We start from the raw sequence: 24,439 nt of genomic DNA on the forward strand, positions 1-24,439 counted from the left end.
TAATGTGGGGGGGTAGGTGTTACTTTATTTATAGGTCCCTACCTGGTCGGTGTGGCAGCCTTTTTTCCGGGCTTCCCGTCGACCCGTCGTCGTGGCCTACCAGCGGGCTTGGAGCGCCGTTTCTTGGCGGGAACCACCCAGCACCTCGGCCTGCGTGGCGGCACTGCATTGGAGCGCTGGAGCGGAGCGGAGCGGGCGATGCCTTGCCTGGGTCGCCGCGCTGGAGCTCTGGTGAGCTGGACCGCCGTAAGCAACATCTCCGGGCTGCGGGTTTGCGGAGCGGAGAGGCGGCGTGCGGAGAGACGGCGTGCGTAGAGGCGGCAAGGCGGCAGTGAGGAGAGCGGGGCGCCGACTTTTTCATCTGGAGCCTAGGAGCGCCAAACCGGCGCGGCCTTGTCGGCTTCGGCAGCCGCGGGCTCCAACCAAGAAGCGGCCGTTCCAGGTGGCCCAGCCGCCGAAAGGACTCTCCCGACGCCGGGGCAAGACCACCCGGTGAGAACGGCCAGGGACATCGGGCCTCCGTAGAGGCAACTGCGGTGGCCTCAATAGGCCTGACTTTGGGGTGAACATGGGGTGGGGACTGGACATTGTGCCTTCCTCCACAGTGCTATCCACTGTGGGGGGATGATTTTTTTTTGTCTAACTGTAGTCTTGTAGGTCTGTGTCCAAGATGGCTGCCGTGAAGAGAGAGTGGACGCTGGCACGATTTGGTTGCCGCTGCTCTCTCTTCACACTGTGTTTTTGATTTTCTGTTTTTGGATTGAATTCTGTTTTTAATTTGTGTCATTGTGATGTCTTTAATTACTTGTTTTACTCCGATTATGTTTTTATTCCGATTACTATGTAAGGTGTCCTTGAGATTTTGTATGAAAGGCGCCCATTAAATATAAAATTTATTATTATTATTATTATTCGGCCCTTCGAGCCTGCACCGCCATTCAATATGATCATGGCTGATCATCCAACTCAGTATCCCGTACCTGCCTTCTCTCCATACCCTCTGATCCCCTTAGCCACCAGGGCCACATCTAACTCCCTCTTAAATATAGCCAATGAACTGGCCTCGACAGCCCTCTGTGGCAGGGAGTTCCAAAGATTCACCACTCTCTGTGTGAAAAAAGTTCTTCTCATCTCGGTTTTAAAGGATTTCCCCCTTATCCTTAAGCTGTGACCTCTTGTCCTGGACTTCCCCAACATCGGGAGCAATCTTCCTGCATCTAGCCTGTCCAACCGCTTAAGAATTTTGTAAGTTTCTATAAGATCCCCTCTCAATCTCCTAAATTCTAGAGAGTATAAACCAAGTCTATCCAGTCTTTCTTCATAAGACAGTCCTGACATCCCAGGAATCAGTCTGGTGAACCTTCTCTGCACTCCCTCTATGGCAATAATGTCCTTCCTCAGATTTGGAGACCAAAACTGTACGCAATACTCCAGGTGTGGTCTCACCAAGACCCTGTACAACTGCAGTAGAACCTCCCTGCTCCTATACTCAAATCCTTTTGCTATGAAAGCTAACATACCATTCGCTTTCTTCACTGCCTGCTGCACCTGCATGCCCACTTTCAATGACTGGTGTACCATGACACCCGGGTCTCGCTGCATCTCCCCTTTTCCTAGTCGGCCACCATTTAGATAATAGTCTGCTTTCCTGTTTTTGCCACCAAAATGGATAACCTCACATTTATCCACATTATACTGCATCTGCCAAACATTTGCCCACTCACCCAGCCTATCCAAGTCACCTTGCAGTCTCCTAGCATCCTCCTCACAGCTAACACTGCCCCCCAGCTTCGTGTCATCCGCAAACTTGGAGATATTGCCTTCAATTCCCTCATCCAGATCATTAATATATATTGTAAATAGCTGGGGTCCCAGCACTGAGCCTTGCGGTACCCCACTAGTCACTGCCTGCCATTGTGAAAAGGACCCGTTTACTCCTACTCTTTGCTTCCTGTTTGCCAGCCAGTTCTCTATCCACATCAATACTGAACCCCCAATGCCGTGTGCTTTAAGTTTGTAAACTAATCTCTTATGTGGGACCTTGTCGAAAGCCTTCTGGAAGTCCAGATACACCACATCCACTGGTTCTCCCCTATCCACGCTACTAGTTACATCCTCGAAAAATTCTATAAGATTCGTCAGACATGATTTACCTTTTGTAAATCCATGCTGACTTTGTCCAATGATTTCACCACTTTCCAAATGTGCTGCTATCCCATCTTTAATAACTGACTCTAGCAGTTTCCCCACTACCGATGTTAGACTAACTGGTCTGTAATTCCCCGTTTTCTCTCTCCCTCCCTTCTTAAAAAGTGGGGTTACGTTTGCTACCCGCCAATCCTCAGGAACTACTCCAGAATCTAAAGAGTTTTGAAAGATTATTACTAATGCATCCACTATTTCTGGAGCTACTTCCTTAAGTACTCTGGGATGCAGCCTATCTGGCCCTGGGGATTTATCGGCATTTAATCCATTCAATTTACCCAACACCACTTCCCGGCTAACCTGGATTTCACTCAATTCCTCCAACTCCTTTGACCCGCGGTCCCCTGCTATTTCCGGCAGATTATTTATGTCTTCCTTAGTGAAGACGGAACCAAAGTAGTTATTCAATTGGTCCGCCATATCCTTGTTCCCCATGATCAACTCACCCGTTTCTGACTGCAAGGGACCTACATTTGTTTTAACTAATCTCTTTCTTTTCACATATCTATAAAAACTTTTGCAGTCAGTTTTTATGTTCCCTGCCAGTTTTCTTTCACAATCTATTTTTCCTTTCCTAATTAAGCCCTTTGTCCTCCTCTGCTGGTCTCTGAATTTCTCCCAGTCCTCCGGTATGCTGCTTTTTCTGGCTAATTTGTACGCATCATCCTTCGCTTTGATACTATCCCTGATTTCCCTTGTTATCCACGGATGCACTACCTTCCCTGATTTATTCTTTTGCCAAACTGGGATGAACAATTTTTGTAGTTCATCCATGCAGTCTTTAAATGTCTTCCATTGCATATCCACCGTCAACCCTTTTAGAATTAATTGCCAGTCAATCTTGGCCAATTCACGTCTCATACCCTCAAAGTTACCTTTCTTTAAGTTCAGAACCATTGTTTCTGAATTAACAATGTCACTCTCCATCCTAATGAAGAACTCAACCATATTATGGTCACTCTTGCCCAAGGGGCCACGCACAACAAGACTGCTAACTAACCCTTCCTCATTACTCAATACCCAGTCTAGAATAGCATGCTCTCTCGTTGGTTCCTCTACATGTTGATTTAGATAACTATCCCGCATACATTCCAAAAAATCCTCTTCCTCAGCACCCCTGCCAATTTGATTCACCCAATCTATATGTAGATTGAAGTCACCCATTATAACGGTTTTGCCTTTGTCGCACGCATTTCTAATTTCCTGTTTAATACCATCTCCAACTTCACTACTACTGTTAGGTGGCCTGTACACAACACCCACCAGTGTTTCGCAGCTCTACCCATACCGATTCCACATCCTGCAAACTAATGTCCTTCCTTTCCATTGCGTTAATCTCCTCTCTAATCAGCAACGCTACCCCACCTCCTTTTCCTTTCTCTCTATCCCTCCTGAATATTGAATATCCCTGGATGTTCAGCTCCCAGCCTTGGTCACCCTGGAGCCATGTCTCCGTGATCCCAACTATATCATAGTCATTAATAGCTATCTGCACATTCAACTCATCCACCTTATTACGAATGCTCCTTGCATTGAGACACAAAGCCTTCAGGCTTGTTTTTACAACACTCTTACCCCTTATACAATTTTGTTGAAAAGTGGCCCTTTTTGATTTTTGCCCTGGATTTTCCGGCCTGCCACTTTTACTTTTCACCTTGCTGCCTATTGCTTCTACCCTCATTTTACACCCCTCTGTCTCTACGCTCACACATTTAAGAAACCCTTTCCCTTTAACTCCATCCTCCACTAGCCCATTCAACACCCCACCCCCCTTATTCAGTTTAAAACCACCCGTGTAGCAGTGGCAAACCTGCCTGCCAGAATGCTGGTCCCACACCTGTTAAGATGCAATCCGTCCCTTTTGTACAGTTCCCCCTTACCCCAAAACAGATCCCAGTGATCTAAGAATCTAAATCCCTGCCCCGTGCACCAGTTCCTCAGCCACACGTTCAGGTCCCGTATCTCCCTGTTCCTGCTCTCGCCAGCACGAGGAACTGGAAGCAACCCGGAGATAACAACCCTGGAGGTCCTGCAATTCCTCTTGTTCCAGCGGATTAAGTGTTGGAAGTTTACAGTTATCAAGAAAGTTTATAATTTTTCTGCTTTCTGTTGATGTTTTGGATGTGTATATGTTTTGATAAAATTGGGCAAATCTTTCATTAATGTCTTTTGGAAGCGTTAGCAATTCACCTTTATCTGATTTGATTTTTAGGATAGTAAGGTCCTTTACAACTTTTCTCAACTGGCGTGCTAAAAGTTTGTGTGGTTTGTCACCAAATTCGAGATTTTCCTGTTTTGTAATTTCAGTCAGTGGGGTAGAATATATCTCCCCAGAGACTATGACATACCTTCCATCTTAGTCTGCAATGGTGTGGAGGGGGAAGGGGGTTTAGGGAGGAATGGTGGGGGTGGGCAGGGGGTGGGGGAGAGAGAGGGAGGGGGGAGAGAGAGAGAGGGGGGGGAGAGAGAGAGAGGGGTGGGAGAGAGAGAGAGGGGGGGGGGGGAGAGAGAGGGGGGGGCGAGAGAGAGAGGGGGGAGAGAGAGAGGGGGGGAGAGAGAGAGGGGGGGGAGAGAGAGGGGGAGAGAGAGGGAGAGAGGGGGGGAGAGGGGGGGAGAGAGAGGGGGAGAGAGAGAGAGGGGGAGAGAGAGGGAGAGAGGGGGAGAGAAAGGGAGAGAGAGAGAGAGAGAGAGAGAGAGAGAGAGAGAGAGGGGGAGAGAGAGAGAGGGGGAGAGAGAGAGAGGGGGAGAGAGAGAGAGGGGAGAGAGAGGGGGGAGAGAGAGAGGGGGGAGAGAGAGAGAGAGAGAGAGAGAGAGAGAGGAGGAGAAAGAGAGAGAGGAGGGAGAGAGAAAAGAGAGGGAGAGGAGAGAAAGAGAGAGAAGAGGAGAAAGAGAGAGAGAGCGAGAGGAGGGCGGGGCGGCAGCCCGAGCGAGGGTGGGGGGGGGGGGGGATAGAGAGGGGGGAGAGGGAGAGAGAGACGAGGGGGAGAGAGAGAGTGGGGGGGGGAGAGAGAGAGAGGGGGAGAGAAAGAGGGGGAAAGAGAGGGAGAGAGAGGGAGAGGGGGTTGAGAGAGAGAGGCGGGAGAGAGAGAGAGGGGGGAGAGAGAGCGAAGGGGGAGAGAAATGGGGAGAGAGAGAGGAGGGGGAGAGAGGAGAGGAGGAGAGAGAGAGGAGGGGGGGCGGGGTGGCAGCCCAAGCGAGGCACTGAGCGATCTGAGGACGGTGAAAAGCAGCGGGGGGGACCAGCCGATCGTGGCTTCCGCAAAGGAAAGCGCACCCACCAGCGTGACAGAGCCGGGCCAGGAGGGGGGCCTCCCCGGAGAGGAGGTCATCCCCTGTGACGGTAGAGAGGAGAGGGGAGAGAGGGAGAGAGGAGAGGGGAGGAGGGGAACCGGGCGTGTGAGTGGGCTGCCAAATGCGGAGAGACAGAAGCGGCTTCTGACTCTCTGGAAACCCACAGCTGGAATGAGCGCACAGGGGATGGGAGGGGTGGGGCTACACAAGCTGCACGGGCAGCGTGGAGAAGTTTCAGCACGTGAGGTGCCGCTGACCCCAAGATCTGCAGAGCAAGGATCCTTTTGCGGAGCTGAGCTGTTCTGCAGAACTTTCTCAATCTTTCTGCGCCTTTTGAAGAACGGGTGGGTGGGCGAACATACCTCGTGGAAAACTGCGCATGCGCGTTGACAGCAGCTGCATTAATCTACAGCAGCGGGGGGCGGGGCCAGGAGGCAGGTGGGCCTTGATTGGTGGGCATGTGGGCATTGTGATGTCAGCAGCTGGCAAATTAAAGTGAATTTTGTGAACAATTGTATTCAAAACCTGGGGAAATAATTGAGCAAATTTAGAGACGAGTGGATTTCTGAAATCAAAAGTTAAATCCCTACGGAAATATGTAAAAATCTCTGCGTTTTTGTGTCTGGTTTTCGAGAAGATACATTTCAAAGGCAAAATGACACACACCCACACACACAGAGTTTTAAAAGTATATAGATAGATATATATGATATGATAGATATATATGTTAAAAAATGTAAATCGAAGCACAGATTATGCCAAACTCTTATTCAAAGTATTCTGATCACACATACCCCTCAGTGAACACAATTGCTTCTCATCAATTTATTTAACTTTCTCACAAAATGAAAATAATTCAAAAAGAGTAACGTTCTATAATTAACACAATTAGCAGATCAACATTAAAGAGCCTTGTGTCATAAATGTAGAATCCTCTTCAATTCTGGTAATTCCATCCAAGATTAAAACTAATTTGATGAAAAATGAAAGGCAAGGCAACGATTATCACACGTTTAATGGAAGCCTGGAATTATTTCTTAGTGTGATTTATCTTTCTTCACAAATGCTGAAAAGAAATTAAACAAGTATTATAGCAGTTAATTCTTCTTTCCAATGACACATTTCAAATATTCAACTGTCATGAACATAAACACACGTTCTTTACATGCTACCCTAATAACCCTGTGAGTTGTGCTAGCGAGAATATGCAGCGACATTTCGAGAGAGCCTAAAGGGCCTGTCCCACTTGGCCGTCATTTACGCGACAGGCCGGTATTGACTGACGCGCGACGGTCATGCGCCTCATCATACGTACGTACAGCGGTCTGGAGCGCGTGACGTCATTTGAAGATAGACACAAAATGCAGGAGGAACTCAGCGGGACCGGCAGCATCTCTGGAGAGAAGGAATGGATGATGTTTCGCGTCGAGACTCTTCTTCAGTCTGAAGATAGGTCTCGACCCGAAACGTCACCCATTGCTTCTCTCCGGAGATGCTGTCGGTCCCGCTGAGTTACTCCAGCATTTTGTGTCTATCTCCAATCGTCTTGGCCCCGCTCTGGGAGTAGGAGTGGGGGCGGATCCGGGGCCGCAACGGCCGTGAGCCCCAGGCCGAGCTCGGCGATCGTTTGCCTGCTTCTGCTGCTGTTGGAGGTGAGACGTTGCGCCGTGCCAAGGTCTCGGGCCTGTCCCACTTTGGACGTCAGTTACGCGACAGGCCGGCGGCATGCGAAGATTTCGTGCAGGACGAAGTCCACACTCCTCCATGCCACTCCACACTCCTCCACACCGCTCCATGTGCCCGTCCCGCGCTACTCACACGCTAGCAGGTCGCGTAAATGGCGCGCGAATGACTGCCAAGTGGGACAGGCCCTTTAGTCATTCAGCTCAGTCCCTTGTTAATGCTAAATTCACTGACCTTAATTTAAATTGTGGGAGAGATACCATAATTTCTCTCAGCACTCCTATTTTAGTCAAGGGAAACATTCAACTTGACTGTTGAATGAATACATATGAACTGATGTTAATCAGTAGTTTAAAACAGATTCATGGTAAATGAGGGGCACATAGATTGTGACCAAATATATTTTTTAGGGAGGCAGAGTGGCGCAGCAGTTGAGTTACTGTCTTATAGCACCAGAGATCTCGGTTTGATCTTGACTACAGGTGGTGTCTGCACAGAGTTTGTACGTTTTCCCTGTAATCATGTGGGCTTTCTCCGGGTCAGCTCCGGTTTCCTCACCTATTCCAAAAACGTGCAGTTTTGTAGGTTAATTTGCTTTTGGAAATTGTCCCAACTACGTAGGAGAGAACTAATTCCCAGGTCGGCACGGACTACGCTGTACCTCTAAACTAAACTAAATTACTCAAGTCTTCCATTGTCCATTTAATTAATACTTTTCGCTCTATTCTTCAGATTTCAATGGGCTTAATAATTTTTTATTATTTCAATTTAATTAAAAAAATAAAGTACATTTTTGTACACTTGCATTTATTCACATTAATCACACTTACATTTAAATACATACCATTTATTCTTTGCTATTTGGAGATGACTTTTTTTTCAAGATAGCAGATGCCAGTTCAACAATTGTGGTTAGAGCCAAGCCACTCAGCAAACCTTTATTATTTGCCTTTACTTCCTTCAATGCTTGAATGATTTCATTCCTAAGTAGAAATCAAACCATTAATTACTTCACCAATGCAATAACATCAAAATATTCAAAGTTAAATTATACATTGAACTAAACAAAAAACAAAGTGCTGGTGGAACTCAGCAGGTCAGGCAGCATCTGTGGGAGAAATAAACAAATGAGGTTTTGAGTCTGAAGAAGGGTTTCGGCCCGAAACGTCACCTACTTCCTTCGCTCCATAGATGCTGCTGCACCCGCTGAGTTTCCCCAGCAATTGTGTGTACCTGAGGTTTTGAGTCAGGACTCTTCTTCAAACTGGAGCATCAACTATCTATTTCCTTCCACAGATGCAGCCTGGCCAGATGATAGTACTTTGTTGTTTTGCTCAAGATTCCAGCATCTGCATTCTATTATCTTTTATACACTGCACATGTATCTTGTACTCTACTGTAAATCATGCAATACCTAATCTCCCTTAAGAGTTGCAAGGCCAAGATATAATTGTCATATTTAAAAAAAAAGTTACAGCATGGAAGCAGGCCCTTCAACCCACCATGTCCACGCCAACCATCGATCACCCATTTGCACCAGCTCCACGTTCTCCCATTTTCTCATCTACTGCCTACACACGAGGCACAATTTACAGAGGCCGCACCCAGAGGAAACCCAGGCAATCACAAGGAGAATATGCATACTCCACAGAGTTAGGGTCAAACCTGGGTCTCCGGTGCTGTGAGGCAGAGACTTTACCAGTTGATTCAGGTATTCAAAGGTCATAAAGCTCTAAAGCATGGTAACAGGCCAGTAGGCCCTTATGTCCATGACAACTAAATTGCTTAATCAAGGTACTCCGATTTACCTATGCCTGGCAGATCTTTCCTATTTATTTCCCGTCTAAGTATTTTTCAAACAGTAAACGCTGGGCCCTTCGGAGGGCTGTAAAACAGAAAAACCTAGGTGTGCAGGTACATAGTTCCATGAAAGTGGTGATACGGGTAGACCGTGTTGACAAAGGCGTTTGGCATGCTTGCCTTCGTTGATCAGAGTTTTGAATACAGAAGTTGGGATGTTGTGATATAGCTGTACAAGGCATTGGTATGGCCCAAATTGGAGTGCTATGTACATTTCTAGTTGTCCTGCTTCCACCTCCCTTCCAGACAATTTTAAGGCCACTCAAGTAATTATCCCGACATGATTTGAGTCCCTCTCCAGTTCAAATGCAATTGGTTTTTCTTGTAGAGGTCAATTTGTGCTGAGTTAGCCGACCAAAGTTGCAACATGAAGATTACTACAACTGGTCTCTGCACCCTCAAGCTGGAGAGGAGAGAATATGCCAGGAATCTTGCCATTACAGGTTAATTTCCAGTGCAAAATTAGAATGAAAACATCAGGCTAGAACTGACCTGGACTTGGCTACTTTTTCTACCACTACATTTTTAAACAGCCAGCCAAAAATCACTTCTTCATGTGTGCAGAATGTACAAGCATTGCTACACTGACATAAATTCTGGACGTTAATATTATCAAGGAGGAAAAACTAGAGGATACATTTATTATTGTTTCAATCAAAAATTTGCTGATTATATTGAGCATCTATGCTGTTTGCATTGGGACTATGATATGCAAGTCATGACATATTCATGGAAAATTCATAGTGCAAAACTTAATGGAATTGTATAGGTACACAAATTAAAGACTTTAAGAATGCAATAACATTTAAGAAGCAACAATTTATAGCGGTGATATATTTGAGAGTAAGTTTCTTAAAACAAAAGGTGTTGATAATATAGTGCAGGATTCTAGAGCAGGTATTGACTCTAATCATTACAAAATATTTCTGACCTGTTTGCTTCAGGGTACAATTCCAAGAGAGTCTTCATTAGTTTGTTGAAACTACTTAAATTGGCAGAATTTGGGGGGATAAATGTTCCTGTTGCTGTTGTGGTGTTCTGCAAACACTGCATCTGTTTATATTTCCTTCCGCTCATCTAATAAGATGCATACCAATTAGAAACCTCAATAGATTTGCTTGATGGCAAAAATTCTACATTTAAAAGAAAGATTTCCACTCGAGGTTTTTGTAACCTCAATTTCTATAATATTTTGTGTATTTACTGTTTAAATATTAGACATGTGGGAACAATTTAGAGATTAAGCTCCTTAAAACAACAATATGATGACCACCAATCAGCGTTTGGCTGCTAGTTGAGGGTTAAATATTAACATAGAAAATAGGTGCAGGAGTAGGCCATTCGGCCCTTCGAGCCTGCACCGCCATTCAATATGATCATGGCTGATCATCCAACTCAGTATCCTGTACCTGTCTTCTCTCCATACCCCCTGATCCCTTTAGCCACAAGGGCCACATCTAACTCCCTCTTAAATATAGCCAATGAACTGGCCTCAACTACCTTCTGCGGCAGAGAATTCCAGAGATTCACCACTCTCTGTGTGAAAAACGTTTTCCTCATCTCGGTCCTAAAAGATTTCCCCCTTATCCTTAAACTGTGACCCCTTGTTCTGGACTTCCCCAACATCGGGAACAATCTTCCTGCATCTAGCCTGTCCAGTGCTCGCTTCGGCAGCACATATACTAAAATTGGAACGATACAGAGAAGATTAGCATGGCCCCTGCGCAAGGATGACACGCAAATTCGTGAAGCGTTCCATATTTTTTAAAACAAATCTAGCCTGTCCAACCCCCTAAGAATTTTGTAAGTTTCTATAAGATCCCCCCTCAATCTTCTAAATTCTAGCGAGTACAAACCGAGTCTATCCAGTCTTTCTTCATATGAAAGTCCTGACATCCCAGGAATCAGTCTGGTGAACCTTCTCTGTACTCCCTCTATGGCAAGAATGTCTTTCCTCAGATTAGGAGACCAAAACTGTACGCAATACTCCAGGTGTGGTCTCACCAAGACCCTGTACAACTGCAGTAGAACCTCCCTGCTCCTATACTCAAATCCTTTTGCTATGAATGCTAACATACCATTCGCCTTCTTCACTGCCTGCTGCACCTACATGCCTACTTTTAATGACTGGTGTACCATGACACCCAGGTCTCGTTGCATCTCCCCCTTTCCTAATCGGCCACCATTCGGATAAAAGTCTACTTTCCTGTTTTTGCCACCAAAGTGGATAACCTCACATTTATCCACATTATACTGCACCTGCCATGCATTTGCCCACTCACCCAGCCTATCCAAGTCACCTTGCAGCCTCCTAGCATCCTCCTCACAGCTAACACTGCCCCCCAGCTTCGTGTCATCCGCAAACTTGGAGATGTTGCATTCAATTCCCTTGTCCAAATCATGAATATATATTGTAAATAGCTGGGGTCCCAGAACTGAGCCTTGCGGTACCCCACTAGTAACTGCCTGCCATTGTGAAAAGGACCCGTTTACTCCTACTCTTTGCTTCCTGTCTGTCAGCCAGTTCTCTATCCACATCAATACTGAACCCCCAATACCGTGTGCTTTAAGTTTGTATACTAATCTCTTATGTGGGACCTTGTCGAAAGCCTTCTGAAAGTCCAGATATAACATATCCACTGGTTCTCCCTTATCCACTCTACTAGTTACATCCTCGAAAAATTCTATAAGATTCGTCAGACATGATTTACCCTTCATAAATCCATGCTGACTTTGTCCAATGATTTCACCACTTTCCAAATGTGCTGCTATCCCATCTTTAATAACTGATTCTAGCAGTTTCCCCACTACCAACGTTAGACTAACTGGTCTGTAATTCCCCGTTTTCTCTCTCCCTCCCTTTTTAAAAAGTGGTGTTACATTAGCTACCCTCCAATCCTCAGGAACTACTCCAGAATCTAAAGAGTTTTGAAAAATTATCACTAATGCATCCACTATTTCTGGGGCTACTTCCTTAAGTACTCTGGGATGCAGCCTATCTGGCCCTGGGGATTTATCGGCCTTTAATCCATTCAATTTACCTAACACCACTTCCCGGCTAACCTGGATTTCACTCAGTTCCTCCATCTCATTTGACCCCCGGTCCCCTGCTATTTCCGGCAGATTATTTATGTCTTCCTTAGTGAAGATAGAACCAAAGTAGTTATTCAATTGGTCTGCCATGTCCTTGTTCCCCATCAATTCACCTGTTTCTGACTGCAAGGGACCTACATTTGTTTTAACTAATCTTTTTCTCTTCACATATCTATAAAAGCTTTTGCAGTCAGTTTTTATGTTCCCCGACAGTTTTCTTTCATAATCTATTTTCCCTTTCCTAATTAAGCCCTTTGTCCTCCTCTGCTGGTCTCTGAATTTCTCCCAGTCCTCTGGTAGGCTGCTTTTTCTGGCTAATTTGTACGCTTCATCTTTTGTTTTGATACTATCCCTGATTTCCCTTGTTATCCACGGATGCACTACCTTCCCTGATTTATTTTTTTGCCAAACTGGGATGAACAATTGTTGTAGTTCATCCATGCAGTCTTTAAATGCCTTCCATTGCATATCCACCGTCAACCCATTAAGAATCAATCGCCAGTCTATCTTGGCCAATTCACGTCTCATACCCTCAAAGTTACCTTTCTTTAAGTTCAGGACCCTTGTTTCTGAATTAACGGTCACTCTCCATCCTAATGAAGAACTCAACCATATTATGGTCACTCTTGCCCAAGGGGCCACGCACAACAAGACTGCTAACTAACCCTTTCTCATTACTCAATACCCAGTTTAGAATAGCCTGCTCTCTCGTTGGTTCCTCTACATGTTGGTTTAGAAAACTATCCCGCATACATTCCAAGAAATCTTCTTCCTCAGCACCCTTGCCAATTTGATTCACCCAATCTATATGTAGATTGAAGTCACCCATTATAACTGTTTTACCTTTGTTGCACGCATTTCTAATTTCCTGTTTGATGCCATCCCCAACTCCACTACTACTGTTAGGTGGCCTGTACACAACTCCCACTAGCGTTTTCTGCCCCTTAGTGTTTCGCAGCTCTACCCATATCGATTCCACATCCTCAAAGCTAATGTCCTTCCTTTCTATTGCGTTACTCTGCTCTCTAACCAGCAACGCTACCCCACCTCCTTTCCCTTTCTGTCTATCCCTCCTGAATATTGAATATCCCTGGATGTTCAGCTCCCAGCCTTGGTCACCCTGGAGCCATGTCTCCGTCATGAAATATTGATGACAATACCAAGAATGAAAAGTTTTGCTCTTTTGCAAAATGGATTCACTGCGGTCTTTTACAGCCCCAAAGGGCACAGATGGGCCGGCACTCTGTAACACCCTCAGTGCCACACTGGAGCACGAGTCAGAATTTTGGCTAAAATCTCAGCAGTGGAACAAGCCCACAACCTTCTGATTCAGATGATTGTACTACCAACCCAGCCACAGTTATAACTTGGCAAAGGGCACATTCTGAGGAGTATTTGAAAAGGAACAAAAGGTATGGTGGCACAACAAATAGCATTACTCTGTCACAGCTCCGGGAGCCCAGGTTTCATCCCGATCACAGGAACTGTGTGGATTTTGTACATTCTCCCTATACTGGCCTTTCTGTCCTCAGCCTCCTCCACTACCAGGGCGAGGTCCAATGCAAATGCGTGGAATAGCACCTCATGTTCCACCTATAATCCAATGGCATGAACATTGAATTCTCAAATTTCAGGCACCACTTTCCCTTCTTTTCTCTCTTCCATTTTACCCTGGTCCTCACACCCCCTTTTTCTGCCTTACCCCATTCCCGCCCCGTCAACCTGTTTCTTTCCCTCCCATAATCTCCTCCCATTGGACCCTCTCCCCCAGTACTCATCCCTCCCCTCCCTCTGTTCAGTTCCATTCTTCATTTCCCTTTCCTACCAGATTCCAGAATTTAGATTTTTGTTCTCCACTTACCATCCCCCAATCTCTGTTGCTTTATCCATCCACCCTCCCACACCCCCCCCCCCCCCACGACCCACAAATCTGACATTTATCAATCAATCCTTCGTCAGCTATGTCTACCAATTGCATGCTAGCTCATGCCCCATCCCTTCCTCCACCTCTAATGGCTACTTCCCTTATACTCTTTCAGTCTAGATGAAGGGTCTCAACCCGAAACATTTACTGTCTATTTCCTTCCACCGATGCTGCCTGATCTGCTGAATTCCTCCAACAGCTTTATTTTTCCTACGGTTTCCAGCTTCTGCAGCTTTTTGTGCCTCCTAAAAAGTTCAATACTTCTTGCTCTCTTAATTGATTGACTGAAATTGGGGTAGATTGGTACAATGGAGGTATTCAACATGGAGGGATTCCAAAAACCTATAGTTTTTGGTATCGATTGGACTTTTAGATTCAAAGACATTAACTTCATCAGTTTGCTTTTGATCTTTATGCAACTGCATTAAATTTGTTTTTATCCAATGGGTATGTCATTGTATAATAAAAGTTAGTGGTTAATTAATTTGAAATATGTAAGAGTAGTCTGGATGTTGTTAAGTGTAAAGAAACATTCTGGCACAAAATCAGGCTATGATTTGGGTTAACTTAACAGACTTATCAGAAAGAGTCTGGAACTCTCATGTTAGAAGCCCATCTGCAGCCTTTTATTATCTTCATTTATGACATTTGAGCGTCTGACTTTACTTCCACACTTCCCCTCCCTTTTCCTGGCTTCATCTGCCCATCATTCACATTACTACAACCTCCACTGCAGATCTTTCCTGTGTAGCAAGTCAAAGCATTTTGTTTTTAAAATATTCTTGCATTGCAGAAAGTTAAATCTCTCATAGAAACATAGAAAATAGGTGCAGGAGGAGGCCATTCGGCCCTTCGAGCCAGCACCGCCATTCATTGTGATCATGGCTGATCGTCTCCCATCAATAACCCGTGCCTGCCTTCTCCCCATATCCTTTGATTCCACTAGCCCCTAGAGCTCTATCTAAGTCTCTCTTAAATCCATCCAGTGACTTGGCCTCCACAGCCCTCTGTGGCAGGGAATTCCACAAATTCACAACTCTCTGGGTGAAAAAGTTTTTTCTCACCTCAGTCTTAAATGGCTTCCCCTTTATTCTAAGACTGTGGCTCCTGGTTCTGGACTCGCCCAACATTGGGAACATTTTTCCTGCATCTAGCTTGTCCAGTCCTTTTATAATTTTATATGTTTCTATAAGATCTCCCCTCATCCTTCTAAACTCCAGTGAATACAAGCCTAGTCTTTTTTAACTCTCAATTCTAGATGTTCTCTGGATGTCTTTTGCCTCCATTATCCCACAATCAATTTCACCTAAAAAGGATACAATTAGTGGATATCACAGTAAATATTTTTTTCCTGAATTTTCCTTGAAGTGTGGACAACTCAGTGACATTCTAAGCATAAGGATATCAAATCCTTTCTAAATGAAAATAACACATTATAATACTGGAGAAAGTTGAAGGGAGTAAGTTCCAGGGCACTTAAACATAGACTATTGCATCAGCCATGTAAGATTTAACTTCAATATGCCAGCCTGATTTCCTGTCGAACATACATGTTCCTGTAAGGATAATAGAATGGAGACTACAACATTCCTACTGATACATTCATGCTAGAAAACAAACTTGTTGTCCAGAGTACCTGCAGTGAAATCTTGGATCTACATCCCAAGTCTTCTCAGAAGTGAAATTGCTTGTGACCCAAGTGAGGAGATGTTTCAGAGATTAAAAATAGCAGAAATATTTAATGGCACCCCAGAAATGATAACAGAGAATGATCAGATCCATTAACCGACTTTGCATTTGCACAGATGCCTTCCTTATTAGTTCATAGTGCGATTGATGTAATAAGTATACAAATTAGGACAGCACAGTGGTGCAGATAGTAGAGCTACTGCATTGTAGATCCTGTGACCAAAGTTCAACCCATTTTGCCTCACCTCTCTTCTCTGTACCCTACTTGGATTTGCACCCATTTCTCTCTTTCCCCTCCCCTCTTTCCCCATCCTCCTTCTACAATAATTCCTCCGACTCACATTTCACACATTGAAGATAAGACACAAAAAGCTGGAGTAACTCAGCGGGACAGGCTGCATCTCTGGAGAGAAGGAATGGGTGACATTTCGGGTTGTGACCCTTCGTCAGACATCTTCTATTCTTATCTCGTCTCACACGTTTTGTCCTTTGACATGGCCTTTGTCCAACCATCTGCCAATCAAAAATCTCCCTCACCTGTATCTAACCATTACTTACTGGACTTTGTCCCAACCCCACCTCTCTCCCAGCTTTCTCTCCCATATTACATTCAGTCTGAAAAGGGACCCGACCCAAACGTTGCATATTCATGTCCTCCAGAGCAATTGTATGACTTGATGAGCTACTCCAGCATTTTGTTTTTTTTTGCAGATTGGTCTTCCCCTGTTTAACAATTAACAAGCATACAATACATAAAGTATAACGCTAAGAAAAGCCGCATAATGATAGTTAGAAGCGCTGAGGACAGGAAATCAACTTTTCCGACCTTTTATTTGTCAGACAGTCCTCTTGCTGTGTGTGAGGAAATTAAATACCTAGGTCATGTCAATATCCGATGACTGGACGGATGACAAAGACCTCTACCGACAGCGCTGTAAAATTTATCTTCAAGCTAACATGCTTATAAGGAAGTTTTCTATGTGCTCTGACTCTGTGAAGTGTTCCCTGTTCAGAACCTACATCACACCGTTATATACTGCTCAATTGTGGTCTACTTATAAGAAAAAGAGTATGCAGAGGCTCAAGGTAGCATACAATGATGCAATGAGGTTGCTACTTCGTGTCCCTAGGTGGCATAGTGCCAGTCAATTGTTTGTGTCCACTAGAGTGCCAACTGTGAGGCACTCTTAAGACAGCTGATGTTTAGTTTATGTGTCGCCTGGACAAGTCAGAGAACCACATAATTGAAGCCCTAGTCAGCCCTCTGAAAAGCTGCTATAGATTCACTTCTAGGCTAAGACGGCATTGGTGCAATAGCTTGTATATCTTATAGGCTAATATGCAATTTTTAATGTATTTTTGTATCTCCTTATACTGTTTGATGTGTTATATGGACCTGTGTCTGAAATAAAGCTTTAATAATACATATAATATTGAATGAATTTCATATTGAACAAAATATTCCTCAAGGTACACCTGGAGAGGCAGTAAACAAACCATAATTTTATAATGTGTGTTCAATACCTTTTGAGAACCTGCATTAAGAATCTTTGTAGATGCAGAATAAAACTCCTCTTGACTGTCCACTTTGAATTTGGTGTCCTTGGTAACATGATCCTGTATCAAATGCTGCCCCTTCAATGGTAGTTGTGTATGATTTTTAAGCACAAATAACATGCGATCTCCTGAGATTTTTGCCATGTGGACTTTAATGGACTTTCCATGATATTCTCTTCCATTCATTTCATCCACTGCTATCTTGGCAAAGTTGGGAGAGGCAACTCTTAGTACTCCACACCTGAAAAAGCAGAAACACAAAATACTCATACCATTTCCCCATTGTGCCAATCTAATATTAGACTCAAGAAGATTTCTACTATGCCTGAAGTTCCATGTCAAAAATAAAACAAATATCAGTAAGTGGATTTGGTAACCTATCCTTCAGCTTGAAATATTTTTGCCTTTTCCAACTGCAACCTGATATCCAGATCAAGGAAAATAGAACATTTGGAATCTGAATAAATGGGACTATCAAAAGAATGTCTCAATAATCAAATGGAAAGGTTTGTCGAGAAAACGGAAGATGAGTGCGGTGAAGTCGATACACTTGACATGACTTCAGTAAGGTCATAAGTCATAGGAGCAGAATTAGGCCATTCAGCCCATCGAGTCTACTCCGTCATCAATCATGGTTGGTCTATCTTTCCCACTCTACCCATTCTCCTGCCTTCTCCCCATAACCTTTGAAACCCTTAGAAATCAAGAATCTCTTAATCTCCCTGATAAAAATACCCAATGATGGCCTCCACAGCCGTCTGTGGCAATGAATTCCACAGACCAGCCTCTAACTAAAGAAATTCCTCCTCATCTCCTTTCTAACGGTATGTCCTTTTATTCTGAGGTTGAGTCAATAGACAATAGGTGCACCCTTCGAGCCAGCACTGCCATTCAATGTGATCATGGCTGATCATCTACAATCTGTACCCCGTTCCTGCCTTCTCCCCTGTCTTCAAGAGCCCTATCTAGCTCTCTCTATGAAAGTATCCAGAGAACTGGCCTCCACCGCCCTCTGAGGCAGAGAATTCCACAGACTCACAACTCTCTGTGTGAAAAAAGTGTTTCCTCATCTCCGTTCTAAATGGTTTACCCCTTATTTTTAAACTGTGGCCCCTGGTTCTGGACTCCCCCAACATTGGGAACATGTTTCCTGCCTCTAGCGTGTCCAAATCCTTAATAATCTTATATGTTTCAATAAGATTCCCTCTCATCCTAAATTCCAGAGTATACAAGTCCATCCGCTCCATTCTCTCAGCATATGACAGTCCCGCCATCCCGGGAATTAAACTTGTGAACTTACGCTGCACTCCCTCAATAGCAAGAATGTAATTCCTCAAATTTGGAGACCAAAACTGCACACAATACTCCAGGTGTGGTCCTCTGGTCCTAGATTCTCCCAGTAGTGATAATATCCTCCCCACATCCACTCTATCCAGGCCTTTCATTACTCAGTAAGTTTCCCCCTCATCCATCCAAGCTCCAGCGGGTACAGGTTCAGTGCCATTAAACATTCATCCTGCGTTAACCTAATCATCCCCAGGATGATTCTCATAAACCTCCTCAGTACCCTCTCCAAAGCTAGCACATACCTCCTTAGATATGGAGCCTAAAACTGCTCACAATAGTCCAAATGCTGTATACAGTGTCTGGGACAAATACCCATCATTTATTTATTTGCCTCGGTACTCCACAATTTGAGATTTGCAATAGAAAAAATCAAATGTGGTTAAAGTGCACATTGTCAGATTTTATGAAAGGACAATAGACAGCAGGTGCAGGAGTAGGCCATTAAGCCCTTCGAGCCAGCACTGCCATTCAATGTGATCATGGTTGATCATCCACAATCAGTATTTTTATACATTTTGGTTTCACCATGTAGAAATTACAGCTGTGTTTATACATAGTCCCCCAATTTCAGGGCACCATAATGTTTGGGACACATGGCTGCTCAGGTGTTTGTAATTGCTCAGGTGTGTTTAATTGCCTCCTTAATGCAGGCATAAGAGAGCTCACAGCACCTGGTCTTTCCTCCAGTCTTTCCATCACCTTTGGAAACTTTTATTGCTGTTTATCAACATGAGGACCCAAGTTGTGCCAATGAAAGTCAAATATGCCATTATGAGTGAGAAACAAGAATAAAACTGTTTGAGACATCAGCCATACTTAGGCTCACCAAAATCAACTGTTTGGAACACCATTAAGAAGAAAGTGAGCACTGGTGAGCTTACTAATCGCAAAGGGACTGGCAGGCCAAGGAAGACCTCCATAGCTGATGACAGAAGAATTCTCTCTATAATAAAGAAAAATCCCCAAACACCTGTCCGACAGATCAGAAACACTCTTCAGGAGTCAGGTGTGGATTTGTCAATGACCACTGTCCGCAGAAGACTTCATGAACAGAAATACAGAGGCAACACTGCAAGATGCAAACCACTGGTTAGCCGTAAAAATAGGATGGCCGGGATACAGTTTGCCAAGAAGTACTTAAAAGAGCAACCACAGTTCTGCAAAAAGGTCTTGTGGACAGATGAGATGAAGATTAACTTATATCAGAGTGATGGCAAGAGCAAAGTATGGAGGAGAGAAGGAACTTCCCAAGATCCAAAGCATACCACCTCATCTGTGATACACGGTGGTGGGGGTGTTATGGCCTGGGCATGTATGGCTGCTGAAGGTACTGGTTCACTTATCTTCATTGATGACCCAACACTTTCATTGGCACAACTTTGGTCCTCCTGTAGTAGCATAATGAATTCTAAAGTGTATAGACACATCCTATCTGCTCGTTCAAACAAATGCCTCAAAACTCATTGGCCAGCGGTTCATGCTACAGCAAGGCAATGATCCCAAACATACTGCTAAAGCAACAAAGGTAAAAAATAGTCAATTCTGGAGTGGCCAACTCAATCCACTCGATCTGAACCCAATTGAGCATGCCTTTTATATGCTGAAGTGAAAACTGTAGGGTACTAGCCTCCAAAACAAGCATAAGCTAAAGATAGCTGCAATACAGGCCTGGCAGAGCATCACCAGAGAAAAAACCCAGCAACTGGTGATGTCCATGAATCGTAGACTTCAAGCAGTCATTGCATGCAAAGGATACAGTGCATTCAGGAATTATTCAGACCCCTTCACTTTTTCCACATTTTGTTACATTACAGCCTTATTTTAAAATTGATTAAATTCATTTTTTTAATCATCAATCTACACACAATACCCCAGAATGAAAAGCAAAAATAGGTGTTTAGAATTTTTTGCAAAGTAATTAGAAAGAAATATCTGAAATATCACGGTTTCGGCTGCACAAGGTAGCAAACTTGGCTGGGGTAAAGTTGCGGGGAGGGCAGGAGCGTTGAGAAGATAGGGATCGGGGATCATGCCAGCAACTCGCTCAGTAGCTCGGGTAGCTGCCGGGTGGAGGTGTTGGTTGGCGGGTAGCTACTGCTCCGTTCCGGGCTCTCTCTCTCTCTCCGTTATGTGATCTCCCTGAGCCAGGAAGTCCCCGTCCCTCAGACCGGAACCACACAGCACATTGTGGGACAGGCGAGGATGGAGGCTCACCGGTTCTCATTGCCTCCTTGAAGGAGTTTCGCATCTTCCTTTCTATTGACTAAACCAAACCATTGATCCTGTCCCGCCAGCCTTTTTTCAAAATTTAGCAACTCAAAATGGGGGTGCGTCTTTGATGCAGGTGCATCTTCATTGCCTGGAAATACGGTATACTATGCTATTATATATATATAAGTTATTAAGGTTTAAAAATCTTTTAAAAACGCGCATGCGTAAGTTGGTCTCCTCTCCTGTCAGTCACCGCTGCGATCGGGACGGCGATGCCCCTTCCTGCACCATCGCCGCACTGATTGGCCACATCTGCTGTCAGTCAACGGCAGTGCCTGCCTCTCCCGGTGTTGCCCGCCTCGCCCGACATGACGCCCCTTCCTGCACCATCGCCGCACTGATTGGCTCCGTCCGTTGTCAGTCACCGATGGCGCCCGCCTCGCCCGGCAAGGAGAATATAAAGCTGAAGGAGCGGAGTAAGCATCACTAATGCTCCGCTGGGTGGGGAGCGGCTGGGTCTGCTTCTGTGGGCGCCGACGATCCTGGGCGCTGAATCTGGCTCTGAGGCCGATGACTGCAACCTCGAGATCCTGGCAAGGTGACGAGGGAGAGTTGGGGGGGATTGATGGAGAGGAGGGGGATTAAGGGAGAGGAGGGGGTAGGGAGGGAAAGTGGGGGAGTGAGAAGAGAGAGTGGGCAGGCATGAGATTTCTCCACGGATCTGCGGATTTTGAGGTTTGGTGGGGCATCACAGCCGCCGCCGTGGCCCCATGGTCGTGAGGCTTCACCGCTGTTGACGCCCCACTTCACGGCCTTGGTGGTGCCCAGCCGCGGGCTCTGTCGGCCGCTTCGTCCGACCCGGGCTTCTTCCCGCAAGGCCCCAGCTGGGGTTCTATGCGGCGATCCAGGAGGCATCGAGACCACAGCAGTGAGGCCTCGCGATGATGTGGCGGTGGCGGTGGGGTCTTGCCGAATTTCAAAATCCACGGATCCGCGGAGAAATCTAGAGGGAGGTGAGGAGTGGGGGAGGTGGGGGATAGAGGGACGGGAGGGGGTAGGTTGGGGAGAGGAGTTATGGATGGAGGGAGTGACTGAGGGTAGGGGAAAGGAGAGGGATGGAGAGATGGGGAGGGGAGGAGGAGAGGGGGAAGATCATGGGGAGGTGAGGAGGGAGTACGGGGGGGATTGAGGGTGAGGAGGGAGAGTGGGGGAGGAGGGGGAAATAGATGGAGAGGAGGGGGAGTGGGGAATAGGGCGAGGAGGGTAGTGGGAGAGATCAGGAGGAATAGTGGTGGGGTTGGGGAAGGTGAGGAGTGGGGGAGATAGGAGATAGAGGGATTGGAGGGGGGTAAGGAAGGGAGATGAGTTATGGAGGGAGGGCGTGACTGAGGGTAGGGGAAAGGAGGGGGACGGAGGGATTGGGGAGGAGAGGAGGAGAGGGAAATGAGCCGGGCCTGCGCAGTTAGGGGTTATGGGTGAGTGGTGGAATATTGCGTTGGGGGAACGGGCTGTGCTGGGGGAACGGGTGAGTAGTGGAATATTGCGATGGGGAGCAGACCCAACAGGTCTGCACTTAGTCCAGTTGTATCTTAAAAATACAGTCAGTTTCACTGTAGGTGGGCATTGAAATTGACAAGCAATCACTTCTATTGACATGTGCAATGAAACTCTATTAAACAATGTAACATACAGCCTTTAGTACTTGTAAATGTAAGGTTATATAAAAAAAAATTCAAATTCCTGCAGCGGTAAAAAAAAAGTATTTTCTGTAAATCTGAAATTCTCTAGCCCTTAACTCTCATTTTCCCCATTGACACGATTGTTTTTCTAATGTAGCTTTCCATTAGGAGGTTTATTAGCACTCCAATATACATACTTTAGTATGAAACAGTATATGGTTACATGCAAACCCTAACATTTTGATAAATTAACATCTTCCCAAAATATCCCATTAATACAACTTTTCAGAAATAATCTTGTAAAGTATGGTTTCAATATTACTAATGCGATGAAACACCCATCAAGATAAATTTAAATTTTGTTTTTGATTTAATTATCCCGAGCTGAAATGCTCAGCAAGTAGAATTGAGCAAAATAACCAACACTGCAGCTTTCCACAATGCTAAAGTAACTTGGATTGGCTTGAAAAGGATCAAAACACCTTTAGAAAATTGGTATTTTGCTTTTTACATTTGATTTTAGTTTGATGTCTGCAATATTGATGCTGTGTCCTCATTGTTGCTGGCACAATAAACAATATAATTCTCAGCAAAATAAATACCAAGTATTCAGATATAATGCCCTGAATTTTGGAAAACCTTACTTTAATGAACCTCCACCTGAACGTCTTCAATTCAACAAAGATTTTGATTCAGTATCATTGTACTGTTCAGACTGGTAGAGCATACATTCTTCTGAACTCAGCTCCAACTACAAAGAATAAACTGATCACTGAAACAATTACCTGTAATCACTGTGCAAATTGCAAAGCCAAATTCCTGACACCTGATACTTCTGAAAAAGCATTCTTAATTCTACCTGGTAAAAGTGGAAGATAAATTCATTGTTTTATGAATATCATGAGATTGCATACAAAACAATCAATCATCAGTGATGCTCTTCTGCTAGCAATCGGTAAATTTATATCAGATTAACTTTAATGCAACTACTTGTATTAACTGGATCAATATTTTGAATAAAACAACAGTATTTTGTTATGGGTTTACTTTATGGGCGAAATACAATTAAATGGTATGTAAAACATTCAGTACCTCTGTTATTATTCTAGGCAATCCATCCACATAAATGTAACTTGTTTGAGCTGTCTCCCTTTCCACAGATCTATCATCATGAACATCTACAAGAGAAGTACAGATCAATTATTACCCCTGACAAATAAACAGACAAAATTAATAATCAGTGTCCTCTGAATTACATTTTGGAAGACAGCAATGACCTGACAAAGTATTCAATTAGAGAAAACTACTAGTGACAAAAGTTTAGCAACTAAATTTATGAATTCTATAATGGAACAACAGTCCACATAAACAGACCAGTGAAGAAAAACAGAAGTGCTGCACTTAAAGTAGGAAATATATATGAACAGACATATAAACATAGAAAGTAGTCCACTCAGCTCCTCGAGCATGCTCCAGCATTTAATAACATTATAGCTGTTCTAACTGAAACCTCAACTCTGTGCCATATACCTTGGTATACCTTAGTAATGATCTGGACCCACTATAATTTGCCTACTGCCGAAATAAATCAACAGGGGATGTCATCTCACTGGCTCTCAACACAACCACTTGGACAATGAACACATATGCCAGGATACTGTTCACCAACAAACCAGTGTTCAACACTATCGCCCTCTCCAAACCTATGATAAAAATCAGCGGTACACAAAATTGCTGGGGAAACTCAGCGGGTGCAGCAGCATCTATGGAGCGAAGGAAATAGGCGACGTTTCGGGCCGAAACCCTTCTTCAGACGAAAAATCAGCGAACTGGATATCTGCTCATCCCTATGTAACTAGATCCTTAACAACTTATTCGGCAGACCACAATCAGCCCAAAT

General features: G+C 44.6%; 1 protein-coding gene and 1 non-coding gene across 2 annotated transcripts in view; one reads left to right on the forward strand and one right to left on the reverse strand.

Moving 5' to 3' along the window:
* Positions 1-6,314: 6,314 nt before the first annotated feature.
* rbm44 (RNA binding motif protein 44) overlaps positions 6,315-24,439 on the reverse strand; it is a 41,456-nt gene continuing 23,331 nt past the window's right edge. The window contains exons 4-9 of the mRNA XM_033024280.1: positions 23,632-23,717; positions 23,325-23,398; positions 17,270-17,543; positions 9,971-10,116; positions 8,024-8,162; positions 6,315-6,562 (exon numbers count right to left, since the gene is read on the reverse strand). Coding sequence (XP_032880171.1) covers positions 8,027-8,162; positions 9,971-10,116; positions 17,270-17,543; positions 23,325-23,398; positions 23,632-23,717 — 716 coding nt within the window. The 3' untranslated portion in view covers positions 6,315-6,562; positions 8,024-8,026. The remainder of the gene's footprint in view (positions 6,563-8,023; positions 8,163-9,970; positions 10,117-17,269; positions 17,544-23,324; positions 23,399-23,631; positions 23,718-24,439) is intronic.
* Positions 10,698-10,804, forward strand: LOC116975705. Its single transcript, XR_004412708.1, has one exon. It is a non-coding gene; the product is annotated as a U6 spliceosomal RNA (small nuclear RNA).

Source organism: Amblyraja radiata, chromosome 7 (assembly GCF_010909765.2).
Source record: "Amblyraja radiata isolate CabotCenter1 chromosome 7, sAmbRad1.1.pri, whole genome shotgun sequence".
NCBI lineage: Eukaryota > Metazoa > Chordata > Chondrichthyes > Rajiformes > Rajidae > Amblyraja > Amblyraja radiata.